Raw genomic sequence first — 25,616 nt, forward strand, 5'->3', positions numbered from 1 at the left:
ACTGAAATTATATGAACATGACAGTATATGAAAATATCTGAACATTGGGTAATGAAACAATAAGGAAACAAGACTCATACATAAGGTTGGGGAATCTGTTTTTTAACCATCACCCCCTCAGATGACTTCCCAAACAGAGCACTATCCTTACCCAGGGGTCTCCAGCATGGTATTTCTGGGCATCAAGGTACTCACCGACACCTTTTCTGGGCTTTTAGGAAGGGGGCAGGGCTAGATGGGGCTTTTACCCAGCAGGGCTTCTGACTGGCTGTGCAGATTGAAAGGCATCCTGTGAAATAGAGCTTGTACCTGAAAACACAATACCCAAAAAGCCTTCAGATGAGGGGGTAATAAATCTGTTTTTATTTCTCAGATTATAGGAATGGAAGGGATGGGTGGGTAACCCCAGCACAATCAAAAGATTCTCTATGGCCATTTCCGCATGGCCACGATGGGGGTTGGGTCGGCATACATGACGCTTAATTAACTTCCCCAGACCATTCGCACGGTCGGTCCTGCCGCGGGGAAGACGGTGCCGCGGAGCCATCAGCCTGGTCGACGCATCTGCTCATGCACCGTCTCGGACGCTGGCCACCGAGGCCAGGGACACGCTTCCTGCCCTGTCTAGAATCGCTCCCGCCAGAGGGCAGGGCTGTCCCTGCCGCGCGACGCTACCGGATGGTCGAAGCAGGTAGGTCGCATCGACACAGGGGGGGGAGGAAGGCGCTTCTAGCTACTGCCATTCTCAGACGGGTGAGTAGCTGGAAGCCACCATTTTCCGTAAACCCCGCCGCTGAGGTGGGAAAACGGGCGGCTTCAAGGGCTGGGAGGGCTGCAGGCTGCTGCAGCTGCTCTCGTGAACAGCTCCCTGGGGACGGTGTTTTTGCCGTCCCCAGGGTGCCATATTAGGCCCGTGTGGAAAGGGCCTAACAGTGCCAGTCTGCCCTGCTAACACATTTTGTAGAAGCATTCCCACAATTGGGATGGTCTTCCCCATATAGTAATCCATTCCAAGGTGCAGTGAGATGATCCAGTAAGACGAAAATAAATTATCCCTCCTCCACATATAATTAACACCTACATCTCATTCATGTGCTGTAAAGTCCTAGTCACTGCCAGATGTGTTTCTACGAGATATGTGCTGGGAAGTTAATTTACAGGCACGTGCAGTCCTGATTCAGATTGAAACCATGGTGCATAGAGGGAAGGGGTTTCAAACTTCCTCCTCCCCTGTACCATTTTTCTGATGTGAAACAGTCCAGAGAACTGCTGTTTTCCCTGTTGGTGGAATTTATATATAGCCATCAGTATGCATTAAGCTTTCCCAAAGAGGTGGATTGTAGCTCCCCAGGACCATTTCAACTTGGGGAAAGAGCTCAAGAGGGAAGGCTTTGAGCCCCTTTGCTTCACGTACCTTGGTCCTGATATTAGCAGGGAACTACTGGTATACATCTGAGCAAAGGTCCTCGTGGTGCTCTGAAGTCTTATAACTCAGCAAGCCCCCTCCCCCACCTCCACAGAATCAGATGGAAGAGAGGGAATGGTTGTATAACATGTTATGGAAACAGGTCACCCAAAGGAGAGAGACTGGTGAATTTTAGACTGATGCAATGCATCTATATTTGGAGGATGGCATCTTTCTGCAGTGACTCCTTTCATTCCATCTCATAGTTGGAAGGAGCAAGGCTTCTAAGACAGCAGTAAAGCTAGTGGGTGAAACTGTATCTGCATAGTTTGCAAGTCCATGGATCTGATGCTCCTGGAGAGCATGATTTCTCCTTCCGTTTTATTTATTTATTTATTTATTGTTTCAGCTTTTATACCGCTCCATCCCCGAGGCCCTTTCCACATGGGCCAATTAAACCAGGATGAACCTGGTAAAGAAAAACAGGTTGGGGGAGAACTTCACATGGGTCTGCTCCACGTTTCCCCCCCAACCTGGGTTTTTTTTACAATCATGTTATGTGCGATCCTTTTGTTTTAACATGGCTTGCAGCCGTGGCAGAACCAATGGCCATGGCTGTGAGCTGCATTAAAACAAGAGAATCACATATAACTCAGTTCTCAACAACCCCTTTCCCAGCTCCCATCTGCAGAGCCATGCAGGGGAAACAGGCTGTCTCATGGCCCAGGGGTCAGTCCTGCCTGCCTGCGAAGCTGTGCAGGCATGCATGGAAACAAAAACGCCAGGCAGGGGAGAAAAAAAGTGCCTTCATGTGAAGGCGCATGCCCAGGCCAACATGCTGGCTGTCCACAGGTCAGCCAGATGTGCAAAGAGGCCGAGGCGAGGGCAGGTTCATGTAACCCGGCTTCCTCCTGTTTTTATTGATCCGTGTGGAAAGGGCCTGAAACTCAGAGGATATAACTTTGTCCCACCCTGTTTAAAGGGAAAAGGGGCACCTGGGAGTTGGATGAAGGCACCTATCCTTGCCTTTTTTCAATACATGAATTTTCCTTGCTTGCAGTTTCAGTTTATGACATTACTGCTGAGGCCCACTGCCTTTCTACTGTTTCTTTTCCCACTCCTTGATTTTACATGCTTAGCTTTTCTGAGCTAGCATAAGAAGATTTTTCTGATAGGTTGCTTATACAGCTATGGAAGTCTCCACACTGAAAGATTTGTAGGGCACTTCCTGAAAAGTGGATATAAATGTCAGGAGTTAACTTATCCTATCTCTCTAGAGGATTACTGGAAATACTGATTCATCAAAATAATGTCCTTCAAGTTCCAGGTAGAAAGAACTTTCATAGGCCCCTTCCGCACACGCAAAATAATACGTTTTCAAACCACTTTCACAACTTTGCAAGTGGATTTTGCCATTCCACACAGCTTCAAAGAGCACTGAAAGCAGTTTGAAAGTGCATTATTCTGCATGTGCGGAATGAGCCATAGTATTTTTCAGTGTTCTGTTCTCCAGCATCTGGCCTTCAATATGGATCCCTTTCCTTCCTGTGATTGAGTTTTAGAATCAAATATCATGTCCTGAGATCCAGTCACAAAAGTCATTCCCTCAGTGTACTTAAATATAAGATATTTTATTTGCTAAGTAAATAAAAACTGCAGTATAATACTACATAATAATGACACTAAGGCCCCTTCTGCACACTCAAAATAATGCGTTTTCAAACCATTTTCACAACTGTTTGCAAGTGGATTTTGCCATTCCACACAGCTTCAAAGAGCATTGAAAGCAGTTTGAAAGTGCATTATTCTGCATGTGTGGAATGAGCCCAAGTTTGCAAATGTGCAGATTGCATTTAATTTATCTGGATATTTTCTTTTACTAATGCAGAAAACTAAACAAACATTTGGTCTTTATATTGTTTTCAATGTTCCTCCCTCCAGAACTTGAGGAATCCCGGCAGAAGTGTCCGCCTTGCTGGAATAAATTTGCCCACACTTACTTGATCTGGAACTGTTGTGATACATGGTTAAAAATAAAGAAAATTGTCCATTTAATTGTGATGGATCCATTTGTTGATCTTAGCATTACCATCTGCATAGTTCTAAACACTCTATTCATGGCCATGGAACATCATCCAATGGAAAAGTCTTTTGAAGAAGTTCTTAAAACTGGAAACCTGGTATGTACAGTGGGATACGAAATCATTTTCTGAGTCATACAACTTAAAACTGATTTTGTGAGATGTCCTTTCAAAAGAACTTCTGTAACTATCCATTATCTCAAGTTTTTAAAGTCTTTCTTAGCTCTGCTACTAGATATCGTTGAAAGGGGAATTGAACTTATTCATTTCATTTTATTTATTTATTAAATTTAGTATACCATCCACCCCTGAAGGGCTCTTCCTGGCTGCAATGGCCATGCTCTCCAGTTGTATACCCTTCAGACTTCTCCCACAACAGCCACTGCCAAACTCAGATCAACCAAGCACTCATTGTTCAGCAGCTGTGTATTTTTGCTGCACTGCATATCTTCAGTTTAAATGTTCAGTCCTCCCACAAAACCTTTTAGAGTGCAAGACCTAGTGTAAAGGAGACACATGATTCCTCCCTCCCCCAGAATGTATCACAGCGGTTTTCTTCTTGTAATGTCCTTTATGTTGTGGGTTCTCCTGTGGTCCAGATTGGTTCACCTAAAGTGGTGGTGAACCTTTGGCACTCCAGATGTTATGGACTACAATTCACATCAGCCCCTGCCAGCATGGCCAATTGACCATACTGGCAGGGGCTGATGGGAATTGTAGTCCATGACATCTGGAGTGCCAAAGGTTCACCACCACGGAGTCCTAAAACCTTCCTCAGGATTCTGCAAATTCTTAACTGAGTTGGAAAAAAATAAAACATTCAAAGGAAGGAGGAAAAAATTAATTGTTATAATAAAGTACAGTGATCGACTAATTGAATTCCTTATTTAGGTCTTCACTGGGATCTTCACTGCTGAAATGGTCCTCAAGATAATAGCTATGGATCCTTACTATTATTTCCAAGAAGGCTGGAATATTTTTGATGGCATTATTGTCAGCCTCAGTTTAATGGAGCTGGGTCTTGCAAATGTGGAAGGATTGTCAGTTCTACGATCATTCAGATTGGTAAGTATGATACTAAACCCTACTAATTACTTGATTAAAGAAAAATGACATTAAGAAGAAGAAGAGTTTGGATTTATATCCCCCCTTTCTCTCCCATAGGAGACTCAAAGGGGCTTACAATCTCCTTGCCCTTCCCCCCTCACAACAAACACCCTGTGAGGTAGGTGGGGCTGAGAGAGCTCAGAAGAGCTGTGACTAGCCCAAGGTCACCCAGCTGGCGTGTGTGGGAGTGTACAGGCTAATCTAAATTCCCCAGATAAGCCTCCACAGCTCAGGCGGCAGAGCGGAGAATCAAGCCCGGTTCCTCCAGATTAGATACACAAGCACTTAACCTCCTATGCCACTGCTGCTCCTTCGCCACTGCTTTAGTGTTCTATTTTGTACTGTCCTCCATGGCAGACTTCCTGTATAGTTCCACTGTTAACTGCAATTTAGTAGATGCTGTCATGGGTCTGGAAAGTTTTAAGAATGCCTCTGTGTATTTTGTGTATATTGTAAGGCCTGTACCCTGCAGGACTTGGCAGTTCCACAGGGGCTGTACGATGTAAAAGTTGTGCAAAACTTATGGTTGGGGATAGCAACAGTATTACACAGTGATTTTATTTTAGTGCTGTGGACCATAGGCCATAATTACATATTCATATAACAGATTGCATTCACATGTAACAAAATATAGCAGGATAAAATACAGCACTACAGTAATACTAAAAGCAACAAACCATACACAAAACAGATTAAATAACCCAATAGACAATAAACAATATAGACATAACCTTAAAATCCTATTCAAAATATTCTGACTTAAAATCTTGTTAGAATATTTGAGAAATATTTTTCCTTATGATAAATGATAAAAAAAGGCAAAAGTAGTGACTTGAAGAGCAGCTGAAAGAATAACAAGAAAAACCTAATACAATGCTTGTCAGTACCAGGAGAATTTACCATGACTTGAAGCAGTTTAAAAGCAGTTTATAGTGACACATAATGGACAGTATAAGATATAGTGAATAAGGTTCTCAACCTGATTAGGATATCATGGACAAAACCTCATTCTATGCCTATTAAAGGTTAATAAAGATAAAGAAAAGACAAAACCTCAAATCCTTAGGGACTTTATTAAATCTTTCCTGTAAAAATGCAGGGGAGATTTCCCTGTTTGAAACCTTGTGCTCAAGAAAGCTTTCCTTAAAGCTAGTTTCATAAGGTACCTTCAGTTATGAGAGAGAAGAAGAAGAAGAGTTTGGATTGATATCCCCCCTTTCTCTCCTGCAGGAGACTCAAAGGGGCTTACAACCTCCTTGCCCTTCCCCCCTCACAACAAACACCCTGTGAGGTAGGTGGGGCTGAGAGAGCTCCAAGAAGCTGTGACTAGCCCAAGGTGACCCAGCTGGTGTGTGTGGGAGTGCACAGGCTAATCTGAATTCCCCAGATAAGCCTCCACAGCTCAGGCGGCAGAGCTGGGAATCAAGCCCGGTTCCTCCAGATTAGATACACGAGCTCTTAACCTCCTACGCCACTGAAATTTAGTGTGTTTGAGTTGTATGTATCTTAATTACAATTTTGAAATTTGAATTGATTCAATATCACGGGATGCATCCTTCTCTAGAAACCATTTACAAATGTTGTTGGTATCCCATTTTTTTTAAATCAACTCAGTAGAGCAGGGGTAGGGAACCTGTGGCTCGAGAGCCGCATGCGGCTCTTCTGCCCTTGCACTGTGGCTCCACAAGCTGAGCCGCCGGCCCCATCCTTGCCCACCCTGCAGGCAGCAGGGCGGGTGCACCAACTGCCCACAGTCGGCTGGCCGCTGCTGGCTTCAGCAGGCTTCCTTTTCGCCCGCCTGCTGAGCGATGGCTGGGTACTTCTCTCTCGGGCGGCCAGCAAGGCCGAGCCGCCGGCTTCATCCTTGCCCGCCCTGCAGGCAGCAGGGCGGGCGCATCCATGCGCTTCTCAGAATGAGCGGAGTAAAAGGTAAAAAAAACCCTATATATATATAGTGCTATCTTTATTTTAAATGTCAAAAATTATTTGCGGCTCCAAGTGTTTTCTTTTCCCGTGGAAAACGGGTCCAAATGGCTCTTTGAGTGTTAAAGGTTCCCTACCCCTGCAATAGAGAGTAAAGAATATCCTTGTACTGTGGGTGTCAGCAAGTGGATCCATTGATTCCTTTTCCAATCGAAGAGAAAACTATGTTAGAACAAGTGTGTATCTGAAATATTTTCAATCTTGATGTAATATAGTCTCAAATAAGCTCTGATAGAAACTGATGGTAAGCCTGCCTCTGCTCCTAAGTGGGAAAACCAAGAATCTTCCTTACAAAGATGTTTTGTATTGTCGAAGGCTTTCATGGCTGGAATCACTGGGGTGCTGTGTGGTTTCCGGGCTGTATGGCCGTGTTCTAGCAGCATTCTCTCCTGACGTTTCGCCTGCATCTGTGGCTGGCATCTTCAGGGGATCCTCTGAAGATGCCAGCCACAGATGCAGGTGAAACGTCAGGAGAGAATGCTGCTAGAGCATGGCCACACAGCCCGGAAACCACACAGCACCCCAAAGGTGTTTTGGATTATTTCCAGTTTATCCAGGATGTTCATATTCCATCCCCAAACCTGGAAATCTTTGAGAGGTGAAGATGAATGTTGTCCACCTTTAGAGTAATAGAATTTCAGTAAAGCTTCCATCATGAAGCCTGCCACGTATTATATATTAGCCGGACTCCCCTCCTTTCCCTATCCCTCCCTTCCCTTCCTTCTCCTGCCTGGTTTATAAATTGCCCTGAGTCTTGCTTGCAGGGAAAGGAGCAGGGTATAAATAAAATAAATAAAATCAGTATTCACATCCCTTGAACCACTGGAACTCATTGGCAGTGTTGCTGACAGAGCCAGCCTTTGGGGTGGAAGGCCAGGGCTGTGGATTGTGGATTTAGCTGGGCAGGGGAAATGTCCCAAAAGCAGGCTGTACCTTTTGAAGAACACTCTATGGCCCCTTCCGCATGGAGGTGGAAGGGGTTGGGTCGGCGTAACTCACGCCGACCCGACGACGCTGGGACCGTCCTCATGGACGGTCCTAGAGCCGGCTGGGATGACGGCGCTGCGGAGCGATGGAGCCCGGCCGACCCGGCTTGTCCCCGGCCCTCCGGCATGTCGCCGAGGCCTGGAGACACGCCCCCCGGCCCTGCGCGCCTGTTGCAGTGTCGCAGGGCAGGGGGTCCCCAGGCCTCGGCGACGCGCCGGAGGGCTGGGGACAAGGTAAGTGAAGGGAGGGAGTGGGGGGGAAGCGCCTGGAAGCCACTGCCGTTCGCACGGCAGCGGCTCCCAGCCGGTGTTTCCAGGAAAGTGTGCTTCCAAGCACACTCTGGAAATGCCAGCTTGGCGCCGGTCGGGCAGCGCGAGGGTGGCGCCGCTGCGCAGCAGCTGCACCCCCTGTGCGAATGGCTCCCTGGGGACGGCTTTTTTCGCCGTCCCCAGGGTGTCATACAATGCCCGTGCGGAAAGGGCCTATATTATATAGAATACCACAAGGGGGATTAATCTATCTCCCTGTACTGTTGTCTTTCACTGGCATGTGAATTCTTTTTTGTTCTATTTGTCATGCCCCCAGTAACTGTCATTGACCTCCTGTGTGTTTTTTGTGTTACCTGTGTTTATATGTTTTTATTGAGTTATTGTATATACACTTTATTTTAAACTTTTAAATGCTAAAATGTTTTATTGCCTGATGTTTCCTGCCTTGGAGACCTTAATTAGGTGGGCAGGCAGCATAGAAATAGAGAAATAGAGTGTTCTTCAAAAGGTACAGCCTGCTTTTGGGACATTTCCCCTGCCTTGCTAAGCCCACAGTCCACAGCCTTGGCCTTCCACCCCAAAGTGGGATCTTAGTGTGCATGTGGATCTCTCGGTTGACTGTAGCTGCAGTCTTTCCTGGTAGTGAACCCCTTTGAATACAGTTCAACATCCTGCTTAATAGACCTATCTAGCATTGCTCCTGTATCTGTCTGCTAACTTCTCAGTTAATGCATAACATCCTTTGTTATTGTCTTCAGCTTCGGGTCTTCAAGCTGGCAAAATCCTGGCCAACTTTAAATATGCTCATAAAGATTATTGGGAACTCGGTTGGTGCTCTAGGAAATCTGACCTTGGTCCTGGCCATCATTGTTTTCATTTTTGCTGTGGTTGGCATGCAACTGTTTGGTAAAAACTATGTGGCGTGTGTCTGCAAAATTGATGACGACTGCACACTTCCACGCTGGCACATGAATGACTTTTTCCACTCTTTCTTGATCATCTTCCGAATTCTTTGTGGAGAATGGATAGAGACTATGTGGGACTGTATGGAAGTTGCAGGTCAGACCATGTGCCTGATTGTATTTCTGCTCGTCATGGTGATTGGAAACCTGGTGGTATGTAATCAACAATATTTTAGCCATTATCGGAAGACTAAATGAGCACAGGGCTAGTTTGGGTTTTTTAATGTTCTTTGGCTGTTATGGTCCTTGGGGCAAATATATTTTTAAAAATTATTTAATTGTATCCTCATGAAGGATTATGTTGTCCAACTGTCTACATCAACAAGATTCTTAGGGATTATTGAACTGTACCATTCTCATACAGGATTTGATCCCATTCCAGTGCCAAGGATTCAGTCTGAAGATTTTACATCAAAGTTGGTGGACTTTGAGCAGAACCCTAAGAGTAGACAGGAAATAGCCCTTCAGTCCCCAACTTTTGAAATAACATTTCTATGTGCCTCTCCGGATAGTGGGTGAAACTTTTCTTAAGTTTAATCATGGTGCACTTCTGTGATTTCATGCTTTAGGGATCATGACAAATTCTCTTAGCTTTCCTAAGCTTCTGCAATGTCTACTGGGCACAGGCATTGGAAGAAAGTTTTCCAAAGTCTTTGAATATGCATTTTGACAGATATGGATCTCTAACACGGCAATCCTAAAGAGAGTTCCTCCAGTCTAAGTCCATTCATTTCAAAAAGTTTAGCATGCCTTAGATACTTACTTGGATTTTATATGTTGTGAGATTGTAGCACTATTTAAGACATATTATTTTAGTAATCTAATTTCTGTGTTTTTAATTTAATTTGTGGGTAATTGTAATGGACTTTGGCCGGAAACAATATTTTTGACAACACAATATAACACATAAATACTACTGGAAAAGTAAGGTTCTATCTACTGATAGTAGAAGCACCCATTTGTTTTCTTTATTTTATAAGAAAGGTATTTAGAAATTGAAAAACAAATTACTGAACTTCAGTTTGCAAAAATACATCAGCAAATCTCAGTTGTAACTTTCAGGAGTGATCTAAAAAAAGAGAAATAAGATAATTATTGGGCATTTTTCTTTCTTTCAGGTACTGAACCTCTTTCTGGCGTTGTTATTGAGCTCTTTCAGTTCAGACAGTCTTTCCGCTACAGAAGAGGACACAGATGCAAATAATCTCCAGATTGCTATAGCAAGGATTCATAGGGGAATCGATTTTGTGAAGAAACAACTGTATGAATTTGTCCAAACTATTTGTTTTCAAAAAAGTAAGGCTGCCACAGCTATTAAAACAGCTGGTGAACAAAACAACAAGAACGGTGGGGGCATTCCCAATCATACTGTAGCTGAAATCAGCCGTGCTCTAGAATATCACCAGGATAAAAGCACAGCTGCAATTTTTGTGGATTGCTGTGATCCCATGTCATTTATCAACAATTCAAGTCTCACCGTCACAGTACCCATTGCTCTGGGAGAATCTGACTTTGACCCTGGAAATACAGAGGAAGTTAGCAGTATATCTGAAGTTGAGGAAATGAAAGAGGTAAGACATAAAAAAATTAAACAGTTAACAACTTCAGATTTTATGGCACTTTATTGACACATATATGAACCGATATATTTGTGTTCAATTTTGTCCATAAAAGTACATGTGGTGGTGGAAAAGTACCATGAAGGCAAGGCTGACATAGGGGACTCTTTAAGATGAACAGAGGTAGTGCCACTGCTTGTCACTCCATAGCAACCCCTAGAATTCCTTGGTTGTTTCCCATCCAAGTGCTAATGGGGGTCAACCCTGCTTAGCTTCTGAGATGTGAGGAGATTAGACTAACCTGGGCCATCAAGGCAAGGCAAATGTACTCATACTGGCCAATATCTTTAAATACAATTCTAGTCCCTCACTACACAGTATTCCCCTTTGGTTATTTTTGATGATCTATTCTAAACAGTTGTCAATAAGGCAATGAATAGGGTGACATATTTGCCTCTTCATCTTGTAAACATAGGTTTGTGCAGAGTTGTTTCATTAATTTACATAGTGGTGCTTACCTGTGCTTGTGACCTGCAAGGTACAGAATTACATCAAACTGAATTACATCAAACAGATAAGTCCTTTTGAGTTCAGTAGGATTTATTCTCAAATTGCTGTGATCAAGATTACAGCTTAACAACTGCACTGTTGAATGTATGGGGCTGGACACTTGCCCACATCAGGGAATGTTGGCCTTATTCCAGTTACCATAAAGTAAAAGTTCTCAAGCTTTGCAGTAGTCAGGACTTGGAAGTAGTGAAAGATTCTGCTTGAATACAGACAAGTTAAAACGATAGTAGTTGACATAACTTAATCAGAAAGTGGGACACACAAATTAATAGCATGGGGGAGGGCTCATAAAACCTTCAATGTAAAGCAAAAATCTCTCACCTTGTGGAACCTGCAGGTCCTTTTAGAAGTTTGAGAATAGGTAGTGCACCATGTGACACAATGGATGCCATAGGGGTGAGGTCCAGTGACAGAATGTTGGGAGATTGCATAAGCATGCAAACCAAGCATCTCCCTACAATGAAAGCAGCAGATTTCAGATGGGCTTCCCATGCAACCACAAAGGCAGTGGCTCCAGAGATCTTCTGAACCACTCCTAACTCCACTGAGGTGGACAAAAGCCAGATTTTTTTTTTGCTTTGGAGAAGGGATGCTTTGAGAAGGAAGGAAGTGGATGGTGTCAAACACTGATGAGCACCAAGTGGCGGATGACAGATCTAAAGTAGGCAAATAAGGGACAGTGGTTGTTGTTGCTGAGGGAATGGGCCACTGCAAAAAACTTTCTGCATAGTCTGCAAGAGCCTTAGGGACTTTGGGGAAATAGATTCTTCTCCTTGGGGCACAGGTTAGGGAAACAAAGAATCTGACCCTCCCCCCAGTTGTAAAAAGTTCTCCATAAACCTGGTACTAGACTCTCATTTGCCCCATTTAAGTCACAATTATTTTTAAACACAGAGTGCAGTTTTATGTAAAAAATGATACAATTCTATTCTTATTTATACTACAGGGTACAACTATACAGAGGTTCTATCTGGATTGTGCAGTGATCCTTACTATTAATTTGCATGCACCTTCCTAGACTCCTGCAGTATTTATTACAGCTCAAAACCTTCTGAAAGTATGTTTTTTAAAAAAATTGTGAAATGGTCGATACATGGTATTGATTCTTACATTGTGTCTTCCATTGAGCTTGTTTTTAAAATACATTTGGGTCATTTACATACAGTCCAGTGTCTAAAACCACTCTAGTCTATGTCCATTGATTTCAGTGGGGTTTGACTGGAATAGCTCTGCATAGGATTTTAACTGTAGACTCCTTGACCTCTTAGGTGCAGAGTTTTGTTTCACCCTTTAATTCTGTTTGAGGTCCAGAATCTTTTTAACCCAGTTAAAAAGGGTTTAAATGTTTGCAGTTGGTCATAAAAGAGTTCACAGTTATCCTATTTAAGTAGCTATGGCTCCACAACAAAGACCTATCAGGAATCCTAAGGATGTAAAAGCTTTAGCAGCTGCTATCTACCCTAGTAAGAGCTAGAAAAGGGCTAGATCTGTGAACTGCTATCATTGAGTTTGGTGTTGTTAATGCTAGAGCAGGCGACTTAAGTCTGACAGGCCATCTCCAGCTCTCCAAACTTCTGAAAAGCAGCTGTGTAGCAACAATTATTCTTTGGAGTCAGTGGAGGAATGTTAAGTGGACAAAGGAGAAATTATGAATCTCGGTAATATGAAGAACCCTGTTCAAATGGCAGCAGACAGGAAGGTTCTTCTTCCCCCAGAATCTGAAATGAGGAGATTTGCAGTTTACCTTTTTTAATTGCGAGTTGCAAATCCTCCCCCCTCCCCACATAATAACCACTGAAAGAAGACATTTAATTACAGAAGTAGAGTTTTAGGAGTTGTCATGTGCCCGTGCATTTGTTATATTATTTTATCTTTCAGTAGTTTGGTGAACTGGACAGCAACTGTGTGAAATTGCAAAAGAAAATAGAAAGAGTATAGTCACCTTCCACCAGGCTCTACCCCAACCCCCACCCCCACCCCACCCTAGTACCACATCCCAAGTACTCTTTGTTTAAGAGGGGAGGAGGTTAGTGGATATAGCCTTTCTCCTCTTCTTGTGAGTTCTACCCTGCATAACCTCGTAGCCTGAAGCCTTGGTTTTGACTCCCATTCCCTGGTCCTTTTGAAGAACGCATAGTGTACTACATGTGACCCTCACTGGTCTTGGCTTCTGGCAAGATTGTTTCCTCTCTTGTGAGGTTGGAATCCATGCCACTGTGGAAGTGTCTCTTCCCTGTCTCTGCCTCCTTCAGAGCTACTGCCGATCAACCTTCAAACATCAAACTTCTCATCATCTTTCCCTCAATGGTCACCAATCAGGACTGGGGATTTTCCTGTCCCCAGGCATAAAATGAAAAGAACAAAGCTATTATTAACTTGTACTGGACAGATCTCATTGCTAATATCTGATTGAGTTTGAAAAGGTGAAGGTGTGAGGGAGAGAAAATTGAGACCAGCCTCTTACCGTGTGTGTGTGTGTGCGTGCGTATATATATGAAGGCCTTTGCTCAACTTATTAATTTATGCTTGCCATGTTAATTTGAGTAATGGATTTGAATGTAACCTTTGCAACTTTGCTTGTGGTTAATTTGAGTACCTTGCTTGAAGATAATCTTTGCAATCATGTTTGTGGTATTTCCAAACTGTGAAACTAGATTCTTTCTACATCACTTCCTACCCTTCTTACTTCTCACAGGACTAAAAAGCAATCTGGAGCAGTCAGAGAACACAGCTCTGGCACTTTTTAACCAGGCAGAACAACGGGTGTCAGCCATTTTTAACAGGTTACCACAGCAAATCATATGTACACAATCACTGTTGGATAATAGCTGACTGGCCTGCATGCTGTTGGAGTGTGTGTCATCATCTATTCAGTACAGTCACAAGACTCACATGTGACATGTGACTCACAGCATAGCATGATTAAAGGGAGGGGCTATCCCAACATTCACTGTTGAATATTTATACACAGTATTTTAATATGCTAATTGCATGGTCTTGGATTGTCTTGGGTTATAAAGTTTCAAGAATCCTTGAGTTTAAAGAACCCTCATAGTATTTTCTCTTTTTTTAAAATGCTGGGGAATATTTGCGATGGATAATAACATCAATCTTACAAAGACTATCTAATTTTTTTATTATAAGTGGTATCTGGTATCTCTTGCAGACATAATTATTAAGACAGTCTTGTTTTGAAAGACTTTCTGCTAAGTTGAAGCCTACTATTTTGTGTTACTGCTGATTGTGTTGGCAATTTGAAGGTTTTGTGATATTGTCTCATGTATAAGTCTAGGGTGGTAACTCCAAAGCAGGCAGGGGCAGGGAAGAGCCAGGGCAGCCGCTCCCTACCAGATCACTCCCCCGCACCTCCTGGATCCCCACAGCAGCCCCAGCCCTTGGCTGCTCTGGCGTTTCATTGCTTGTAAGCAAGGAAACACCAGAGCAGGCAGGGGCAGGGAAGAGCCGGGGCCACCCATGACGCCAGGCGCACACCTGTAGGGTGCCCAGCAGGCTGCTGCCCTCCGCTTCACCACGTCGCCACCCCTCCGCTGCCCCTCACTTACTCAGTCATCTTTTTCTTTCCCTGCAGGCTCTGCAAGCTCCGTTTCAGGGAAGCTGCCTCTCTGGACAGCCTTTCTCTATCTTTCTTAAAAGGGCAATGCTCCAAAGATTAAGCAATCTTTGGAGCATTGCCCTTTTAAGAAAGATAGACAGGCTGGGGTCCACAAGTTGGAATACAAGAAAATAGCATTTTGAATAGTCTTACTTTAAACAGACTTTCACCATTCTTGACATTCATCTTGCTAGGTGTTGATGCTGTCATTGCTGATGTTATACTCTTGCTGGTAATAACATTGTTAACAGGTTGGTGAACACCATGATCTAAACTATTTTGGTTTATTTTGTGCTCATACCTGTCCACTGTCCTCACACTTCGTGTCATTAATAGATGCTTTAAATTACATTGACTGGGTTAGGCAGTGCTTTAAATTACACTGGCTGGGTTGTCAGAGCTACAAAAATAGTTCAACCACCATCTCATCTTAAAAGCATTCTTGATCATGAGAACTAGTAATTACCTGAGTATTTGACAAGGACTGGTATGTGTACTTAAGTCAAAAATAGTTTGAAATGCACAAGAATGAAGACATCTATACTCTACCAAGGGAGAGTGCAAAACAAAGGCTATAGGAACAAGCTGAATATTCTTTTGTGGTTTTGAAATTTGGGAAACCCACTATCTATTGTGTTTGCCATATGGTGTGTATATGTGTGTGTGGGTGTATATAATTTCTAATAGTCATGTGATGCTGTGTCAGTATTTTCTCCTGACTTATTCAATGTCATTTCACTTCATAATTTCCAGAGGGTAAAAAGTGGCTAAGTGACATACAATATGTGAAAACAGTACTTCTCTAAGAGGGAAAATGTATTGGTGTAATCCATGTTCTGGATCACATTTTTGAAGCTTTGCTGTTCAGTTTGGAGGGATCCAATGTAAGACTGAACTTAGGAGTATGAGAAATATTATGGGTTGTCGCCAGTGAACTGTCATAAAAATCAGCTTGTGGAATTAATCTGTCTGCCTTTCTCCCTATATACCTGGGGGGAATGGGGGGGGGAACTGCTCCCAAGGATCAGGGGAATCTCAGAAATAGAGAGGGAATCATCAGGCTAAGGGTCAAGGAGAAATTGGCAGAAATTCCCCTTTCCCCTCTTTTGCTAGCTCTTCCGTAAGAGCTCTTACAAAGAGGGTGGATGGATTTCTGCCAATTCTTCCTTCTTCACGTACCAAATCCCACTCAGATCTACAAGGTCTGGTGCCTTTCAGGAGTAGCTTTGGGGTAGGGTGAGGGTACAGGAGGTAGTTGGGAGCCAGGGAAGGGAGGGGGCCCGATTCCATGAACTGGTTTTATTCATAGGTCATTGGATCCAGAGCATTTAATTTAGCTCTGCAGAATGCTATTTCTGATTAATTCGCTCACTGGTCTTCAACTAATTTGGGGAAAAAATTGGCTAATATTAAATTGTTCCCTTTGAAAGAAAAGTTTTTGCAGAAAGACCAGCAAAAGAGAAGCACAACTAGGCATTTACCAGTAGTTTCTAAATTGCTTTTTAAAATGGCATTAGCCCACCACCACCCCAAACTTAGACGTTTCATAAGTAACAACGCAAAATGCTTGGAATCCACATGAGTACATATGGATGTTCCTGTGCATGTTCTCTGTTGTAAAATCTGATTTAGATGTGTGAATATCCCACTATTGCATGCTCAGTCAAGATGAATTTCAGTTCAGTTTAAACATGTGGAGATGTTAAAAGGCATTGTGGGATCTTATTTGCAGAAATTAAGTATTTCCAGTTCCACTGATTGTAGCACAGTTGAAGTTGATCACCTGGGAGATGAAGAAGCAGAAGCTTTGCTCGATGACCCAACAGAACCAAAAGCTTGTTTTACTGAAGGTACGAGAGGAAATATTACTGTTAGTAACTTCATACCTTTTAAAAAGCATTTGGTCCAGGCAGACCTTTAAGAATCTAGGGCCCCTTCCGCACATGCAAAATAATGCGTTTTCAAACCACTTTCACAACTGTTTGCAAGTGGATTTTGCTATTCCGCACAGCTTCAAAGAGCACTGAAAGCAGTTTGAAAGTGCATTATTCTGCATGTGCGGAATGAGCCTAAGTAAGTTGACATGTTTACTTAAGAAAACTTTTTAAAAAAACAAACGTCATGTAAACAAGATAATGAATTCTAGTTTTTAGCCTTATTTAATATTACATTTTTAGCCTTATTTAATATTACATTTCCATATGTGTTATTTTTATATGTTTGCTACCCCAAGCCTGACTGTGGTCAGGAATGTGCAGGGCATAAATACAATAAAATAGGGTATAAATACAATAAAATAAATAAATAAAATGAAGATGAACAAAGCTAAATGCAGGCCATAAGAGTATATTGCACATTTTTAGTTAAATATGCTTTGCTTGGTTTTTGTCTGGTTTTTATAAGTATGTATAGATTTGGCTTTAAATTCCACGTACTCCTTTTATTGCAGCCTATCTACCCCAGATTCATACTGCATCTACACAGAGCTGTGAGAAGAGGCCCTAACATGGTGCCAGCAAGTGGAATGGAAATTGGCAGAAATCTCATTCACATGTTCCTTTTCTGTCTCCACTTGTTGATTCCCCCAACTCCCCACTACCCCCCCGCCCTTGTGCCTATGTACATCTGTGTATAGGCAAGATGGCAATTACAGTGTCCCCCAGTGGCTCAGAAATTTTTCTTTTCCCCACTGAGCTGTACTGTACCGTGACAGCACAACTTTGCAGGGAAAAGGAACAACCCGCCTGCAGTTTCCCCTTTGAGCTTGAGAACCTGAAACTTGGTGAAGTTCAGGGGGAAAAAACAGGAAGCCAAATGAGCAATTCCCACCCTGGCCTCGATGTCATCTGGACAGTCTGGTTTTCTGTAGAGGTTTCTTGCTGCCCATGTGAGGAGTAAGGTTGCCAGGTCCCCCCTGACCACCAACAGGGGTTGCGGGGTAGGTTGGCTGGATCCAGATTGGGAAACTCTTGGAGATTTGGGGATGAAACCTGGGAGGACAGGGTGCAACGGGGGACAATGACATAGAGTCCTTCCTCCAAAGCATCCATTTCCTCCATAGGAACTGGAGGGGAGCTGTACTTCCAGGGGATCCCCAGGGCCCACCTAGAGGTTGGCATTCATGTGTGAGGGATAGTCCTCATGAAGCAGCAGCATAAGCATGATTTTCTTATTCAAAAAGCCCTGGAAGCTTTCATTTAGCTCTGGGAATTGCTAACAGAAAATTCTTCACCGAACTGCAACTCCCGGGGCTTTTGAGGAAGCCATTGTGGTTAAACTCATTTTTAAAAAGCAGTTTGTAGTACAAATATATCCAGCATCTCTGGGAAAAATACAGCCACGTTTATGTGCTGTGAGTCCTCGTCACTGAGACTAGAAGTCATTCTTTTAATCTTCAGCTTTGCAATAGTTTTTGCAAGATCTGTAAGAACTCCATAAGCAGCCCTCACTGTTGAATTGGGCGGCAGTAACCCGATCCATACAATCACATTAGAATTGGCCTTACTGCCATTTCTTCAAATGAGTAGTTGTGGTAAAAACATCTCTGATCGATAGGAGACCATCAGTCAGCTGGTGGGAAGCTGCTTGCTTTACAGTCAGGAATCAATCAGTTCACTGCTCCCCCAAGTAAGGTCTCCAGACTACAATTGAAAAGACCTTCTGTCTGGGAACTGGTTCCGGGAAACAAGGATCTATCTCTCCTCACGCTTTTGTTATAATATGATTCCTGCTTTCAGAGCCCAGAGGCAGGTGTTTCCCACTGACCGACTCTTTTCTGTAAGAATAATTTGAACCAGACCATTATGATGATGCAACCCTTTAAAAATAAACATATAATCACCTTCAGACTTGAGGGAATAGATAGGATATAAATGTTTTTAAATTAAAAGAAATAATGGAATAACTGAACATTATGAAAATGCACTAAATTTAAAGGCAAAGGGGCAGTTAAAGGCCCCCTCTGCTACATAGATTAGTAGTCCTATAAAACCTAAAATACCACCAGATGTGTGTTGCCCTTTGTCTTTAGGATTCCATTAATGAAATCCATATATTAATTTCCATACTGCTAAGCATACCTTGGTTAGGTATTTACATCTGCAACAGTGGCTTCTGTACTTTTGCATTAACATATAGAGTCATAGGTGATTCAGCAACCAGCGGTACTTCCAGATCGCGGCGATTACATCCCCGTTTATCATGTCCCTGCCAGCATCATGCTGGCAGGGGATGATGGGAACTGTAGTCCATAACATCTGGAGGGCCGCGAGTTTGACACCTGTGGCATAGAGGGTTGCATCCAGCAAAAGATTTTGTTGTGTGCTGCCTGGAGCCCCTGTGCAAGTGGAAATATACCGAAAGGACCATGTTGGCCGCTTGCACTGTAATAACTTGCATTTGTGTGTAAAGTGCAGTCAAGTCCCAGCCAACATACAGCAACCCAGTAGGGGTTTCAAAGCAAGAGACTAACAGAGGTGGTTTTCCACTGCCTTCCTCTGCATAATGACCCTGATATTCCTTGGTGTTTTCCCATCCAAGTACTAACCACGGCCAATCCTGCTTAGCTCCTAAGATCTCATGAGAACAGGCTGGTGACCTGGAGTGACCTAGAGATCTTATCAAATCTCAGAAGCTGAGCATTGTTGAACTTGGCAAGTATTTGGATGAGAGACCTTGAAGGAATACCAGGGATGTAGCAGGCGATGGCTAACCAGCTTTTACCTTAAAAACCCCACCAGGGGGTGCCATAAATCAGATTACAAAAAACCCTGCTTGCATTTCCACTTGTGCAAGACATCAATTCTGCTGTTCCTTGCACTAGTGGAATTGCACTAATGGCTTTGAATTCATTCATCGTTGGATCCAGTTCATAACCATTAATTTGTCCAAACAGATTTTATTGTTTCAGATTCTTTATTCTATAGAATTCTTAACCACAAGCATTAAAGAAATGAATCTGATTTCTAGACTGTGTACGGAAATTCAGATGCTGCCAAGTGAGCATAGAAGCTGGGACAGGCAGATGCTGGTGGAACCTTCGCAAAACTTGCTACAGGATTGTGGAGCACAGCTGGTTTGAAACCTTCATTGTCTTCATGATTCTTCTCAGCAGTGGTGCTTTGGTAAGTTAAATATATAATTTTACCATCTGGAAACTCACACAATTTCTCAGGCTGGGGATTGGTGATGTGACAGTTTTCACTTTTGATTAGAGGAAGTTTACTTATTACATATAAGTTTCCTAAAAGGGGCAATTAGCAACCCCAGGGGCATTTCAGGTCAGGACAACATGATTGAAAATTAAGAGTCACCACAGAACTCCCATCATATGTTTGGTTTGATAGAATATGGGATATATCCGTAAACAGTAATACATACATACATATAACCTTTAATGGCATAACAGGTCCAAAGTGGACTAACAGTTAAAAGGAATAGAACTTGTAAGTAAAAGACGTAGTAGAAATAGTAATTACAAACTTTTAGAGCAAAGTATAATAACATAACAAAGAAACTTGGCTGTCGTTTCCAAAATATGCATATCTTCATGGTTCAATAAAAATTCTGTGTCAACTGTAATGCATGCAGTTAGGCCCAGAGATACAGAGTAGTGGTGTAGCATGCTGATAATGCTGTTTCCAACAGAAGGTGGAACATTTTCAGATGCAATAAGGCCCTTTCCGCACGGGCGGAATATGGCGGCTTGGGGACGGCAAAAACGCCATCCCCAGGCCGCCATTCGCACAGGGGGTGCAGCTGCTGCGCAGCCGCGCCGCCCTCGCGCCGCCCAACCGGCGCAAAGCTGGTGTTTCCAAACCACGCTTCCCCAGTGTGGTTTTTTGGAAACACCGGCTGGGAGCCGCTGCTGTGCGAACGGCAGCGGCTTCCAAGCGCCTTCCCCCCCCCCGGGCAACTCACCAGTCCCGCGGCCCTCTGGCGCGTCGCCAAGGCCTGGGGACACGCCCCCTTTGCCCTGCGACCCTGGAGCAGCCGCGCAGGGCAGGGGGCATGTCCCCTGGCCTGGCGTGCTGGAGGCAGTTCAGTGGTCGCTCTAACGACGGCGCGGCTCACGCCGTGGGTAACAGGTAATCACAGCCTGCGGCTGACGCGTGCTGGAGGGTCACCGGGGACTGGTGAAAGTCGCTCTGACGACCCAGGCGCCCAGAGTTTCTGCGCCTCGTCGTCTCAGTCGAAGTCCCTGGCTCGGGCGACGCAAGCCTTGAGGGTCAGCGGGATCGGTGAGTCGTTTGACGACGGGCGAGCTCTGCGCTCGCCGTTGTACCGGGTGTCCCCTGGCCTCGGCGACGTGCCGGAGGGCCGCGGGACTGGTGAGTCGCTCTGATAATGGCGCAGCTCTGCGCCGTCATCCCAGCCGGTTACGCCGACCCGACCCCTTCCGCCTCCGTGTGGAAGGGGCCTTGGTCACAGGTATACAAAATGTAACTGAACATTATTGCTAAGCAATCATTAAAAATAATATTATAAACAGCAGAATGGGTCAAGTGTTGCATAGTTTATTTTGACATCCAATATGGGTTAATTTGTAGTGGCATTTTCTCTCATAGGCTTTTGAAGACATCTATATCGAACAACGTAAGACTATCAAGATTGTCCTTGACTATGCAGACAAACTCTTCACGTTTATCTTCATTCTGGAAATGATTCTTAAATGGGTGGCTTATGGCTTTCAAGTCTACTTCACTAACGCTTGGTGTTGGCTGGATTTCTTGATTGTTGATGTAAGTGTATTCTATTTGTTTCGCATCCTTTAGATGTTGACTTGTTAGTGAACCATGGGTCACTATCCACTCACCATAAGCCGCGGGGTCACCTCTTTAAAAGCCACGGGGGTCCTGGACGCTCCCCACATCTCCGGCGCTCACTGCGCGGCTGCCAGGGATTTACCTCTCTCCCGCCTCCTGGCTGCGCGGCAAATTAGCTCCGCTAAAAAGAGCAACTTAAAGTTGTGGGGAACCTCGGCTGTTTGCGCGCGGCTGATTCGCTGTGACGCGCAGCTCACGGCCAATCAGGGAACAGGGAGCGCCATCTTGTTAAGTGGGGGTGTCCCCGTCTAAAAGTGCGCGTAGTGATGACGTAGACACGTGTCGACATCCAGTCGAAGTCACGTCTTCACGTCTCAACTTGTTCAAAGCCCGTGCCGAGCAAATGGAAAATGTTGGCGCCGAGCGAATGAGGAATTACAAGAAGGCGTGCGATCGCGAGCTGGCTTCTTGCTTTCACTTCCAAACACTGCTGATGACGTGTCTCCACAGAAAGCGCAGCCAACGATTTACTGCTGACGTCAGCATGTGCCGACGTCTTAATAGAGGGCTGTTAGCGCCTCTTTGATGACGTTCGCACTCACGCTCGTGCGAACCTATCATAAACAACCTCTTCCCAGCCAATCACACTGGAGACCCGCCCTCGGCTGGCCGCCACTTTCTCGTAACTCATGATGCACACGTTCGACGGCCAATCGGAGCGCTCCATTCCCCTCATTGCAACGGAACTCCCGCTCTTTGCTGCCCGCGTTATTTCAAGAATTGCAAACGTGTGGGGAACAAATGTCTCCGTGGTCAGAAGCCACGGAGGCTTTTCATTGCGGGGTCGCAGCGGCGTTGCAGTTTAGTGAGGTAAGTGGGTAGTGGCCCCATGATTCCTCGTACATAAATCAACAAAGTTTAAATTGTGCTAAGTTCACATGTGAAATGGCCATTGTGACCATAAGGTTTTATAAAACAAAACATGACAAGTTACCTGAAGGGATATAATTTATACAGAGACTCGTTATCTTTTGTGTATATTTTGGGGTCCCTTTTCTGTCTGTTAGTGTTATCCATGCTCTGTCTTATTTTCCATTGTTGATATTTTGGCTATTGGATATAGTGCTTTTAATTATTTATATTAAAGGTTATGTTTTTATTGCTGTTCTTTTGAACCAGGCAGAGTAATTTTTCTTCTAATATACATACTGTTTCTGGCTCATTCTTTATATTTAGGGGAAGGGGGTTGCCTCAGTTAGCTTTCGGCCCTGATAAGCCTTCTCAAGGGACTGATCCAGTCCCTAGCCCACTAGTTTTACATCCCTGATCTAGCTGATACTTATTGAAGTTTACAAATTTCTATATGCTTTTGTGTTTTTAAAAGCTGGCATTTCTGTAAGGAATGACAGATTAGATGGGTTTCTAACAAACCGATAAAGGTAAATTCCCCCCATTTATATAACCTGGAATGTTGTTGTTTTTGAGTAGGTGTCCATAGTGAGTCTAACAGCTACCGCTTTGGGTTATTCTGAATTTGGAGCCATTAAATCACTTCGGACGCTAAGAGCGCTGAGACCTCTGAGAGCCTTATCACGATTTGAAGGAATGAGGGTAAGTGAAACAAAATTATGTTTAAAGAATTGGGTCCCCCTCCAGTGAAAAGAAAGATTTACGAGGATTTGATGTTTATTTATTTATTTATTTATTTTTATTTATTTTTTAAGCTTATATACCGCCCCATCCCCAAGGGGTTTCAAGGTATTTGTTCTGTTTTTGCTTTACTGCTATCATGCTCATAAATCTAGTTAAAAAGTGCAGAGGATCATGATGTAAGGGCAAAAATCCACATAGTAAGAAATTGTAGGCATTACAAGGTGTATAATACTATATGGGGAGGGAAGGTGGCATGGTATAGCCTGACCTTATCAGCCCTTGGAAGCTAAGTAGGGTCAGCACTTGGATGGAAGACCACTAAGGAAGTCTGCTGAGGAAATAAATGGCAAACCACCTCATTTGCCTTGAAAACGCCTTGTTCGGGTCACTGTAAGTTGGCTGCAACCTGACCACATTTCACACATACACATAGCATTACATGGGGTGTTAAACTTCCCATGATTACATGGAAATCATTCTCAGAAATTGATTTTGTTCTTCTCATCATTCTACAAATGGTTTTCGTTGATTATCCTTTTAGAGAAATGAGACTGATGGCTGTGGCTACATAAAAATGATCCAGGGTTGCTACACAGAAATAAGAAGTTGCCCACCATACATTTCTAACTGTGCCTTTCACATGCATGCAATCACCAGGCAAACTTACCTTGCTTAATGCCATGTAAGACAAACTCCTAAATGGATCACTGGGATGGCTGTTGTCGAAGTTCATATTGAGCAGTTTTGTACCCAGATATTAGTCACTTGGTCTACAGGGCCAAGTTGTTGCAGCTTGTGACTGGTTTTGCTACATTTGACACATTTTTTTTGATTGATGAAGGAAACATATATACCCCTGAGTCTTTTGATTTACACTGTAAACAAGAGAATCACTTGGCATTTGAACATGCATACAAATGCATCCTTTTAAATTACTCATATCAGCTAGACTACATTGCTGTTTACACTCGTGCAGTCATAAGCATTTATCTGGGAAGTGACCACAAGAAATTATTGCAAGGTTTTTGAGCATGGAAAGAACATAAGAGACGTGAGTGATAAGTCTCAGTTCCAAAAACTCAAATGTGAACTTTTACCTATGTACCTTTTGAAATTGGAGATGTTCATGGACAAGTGGAGGTAGCTGCTATGAACAATCTACATGCCCTGGTTATATCTGTATTACTGCAGTGATCTCTGTGAGGCTGTCCTTGAAGCTTATCCCAGAAACTTCAGTTTCTGCAGAATGCTGTGGCCAAAATGTTGATTGAAGTGAATGACAGGGACCATATCACTCCTAGCTTGTACCATTTCCATTGGTTCTCAGTTTGCTCACAATCCAAAATCAAGCTGCTGGTTTGATATTTAAAGACCTTGGGGCCAGCATATCTTTAGGACCACCTACTCCAATCTGAATCTACCTGACTTCTTTGGTTATCTTTAGAGGTTCTCATTCTGGTGCCCCTATCGTCTGAGGTTGGACAGGTAGCAACCTGAGAAAGGGCCTTCCCAGTCATGGCACCCAAACTTTGTAACTCCCTTCTCAGGGAGGGTCATCTATCTCCCTATCTCAGGGAGCAGCAGTGGCGCAGGAGGTTACGAGCTCGTGTATCTAATCTGGAGGAACTGGGTTTGATTCCCCGCTCTGCCGCCTGAGCTGTGGAGGCTTATCTGGGGAATTCAGATTGGCCTGTACACTCCCACACACGCCAGCTGGGTGACCTTGGGCTAGTCACAGCTTCTCAGAGCTCTCTCAGCCCTACCTACCTCACAGGGTATTTGTTGTGAGGGGGGAAGGGCAAGGAGATTGTAAGCCCCTTTGAGTCTCCTACAGGAGAGAAAGGGGGGATATAAATCCAACTCTTCTTCTCCTTCTTCTTCTTCTGAATGGTTTCAGTTCCCTTCATCTTTTTCTGCCTGCTGGTGGAAGGGGCTTCAGAATTCTTTCGTGCTTTTGCATGTTCAGTTTCTGCACTGATGAGTGTAAAAGGCATGAGACTAATCCATCAATCCTAAAGCAGTGTTGAAGGTACACATGTTGAGCCTGATTTATCTAGGAGCACATTGGTCTTTGTAGTAGCTAGAGATAAAACTTGACCCTATCCCATTCCTTCTCATTACCTCAGCCTTACACTCTTACCTATTAATTTCCTCCAACCCACCTTAAAGTTATGGCTTCCTCTGAAGGACTTTAGCTGTGTTGTTAGTTATATAATTCACAGTACTCCTGAACTTGTCACAAATATATTATTCGAATCCTAATAAAATCCCCCTTGCAGAATGTCAACACCTCCCAAGTCAGTTACCTTATACTGAGCTTCTCCCAACTCTTATGCCTCCTTTGTCCACCGAAGAAGAGAAGAAGAAGAGTTTGGATGTATATCCCCCCTTTCTCTCCTGTAGGAGACTCAAAGGGGCTTACAATCTCCTTGCCCTTCCCCCCTCACAACAAACACCCTGTGAGGTGGGTGGGGCTGAGAGAGCTCCGAAAAGCTGTGACTAGCCCAAGGTCACCCAGCTGGCATGTGTGGGAGTGTACAGGCTAATCTGAATTCCCCAGATAAGCCTCCACAGCTCAGGCGGCAGAGCGGAGAATCAAGCCCGGTTCCTCCAGATTAGAATGCACCTGCTCTTAACCACTGCGCCACAGAGAAGCTAGAGTG

General features: G+C 43.8%; 1 protein-coding gene across 1 annotated transcript in view; it reads left to right on the plus strand.

Moving 5' to 3' along the window:
• The window catches only part of LOC125426017 (sodium channel protein type 2 subunit alpha-like), a 128,398-nt gene that overhangs the window by 86,329 nt on the left and 16,453 nt on the right, over positions 1 to 25,616 (plus strand). The window contains 8 exon segments of the mRNA XM_048484041.1: positions 3,347 to 3,585; positions 4,378 to 4,551; positions 8,591 to 8,947; positions 9,913 to 10,365; positions 16,269 to 16,386; positions 19,505 to 19,659; positions 21,103 to 21,276; positions 22,789 to 22,911. Of these exon segments, the coding sequence (XP_048339998.1) occupies positions 3,347 to 3,585; positions 4,378 to 4,551; positions 8,591 to 8,947; positions 9,913 to 10,365; positions 16,269 to 16,386; positions 19,505 to 19,659; positions 21,103 to 21,276; positions 22,789 to 22,911 (1,793 nt within the window).

Source organism: Sphaerodactylus townsendi, linkage group LG02 (assembly GCF_021028975.2).
Source record: "Sphaerodactylus townsendi isolate TG3544 linkage group LG02, MPM_Stown_v2.3, whole genome shotgun sequence".
NCBI lineage: Eukaryota > Metazoa > Chordata > Lepidosauria > Squamata > Sphaerodactylidae > Sphaerodactylus > Sphaerodactylus townsendi.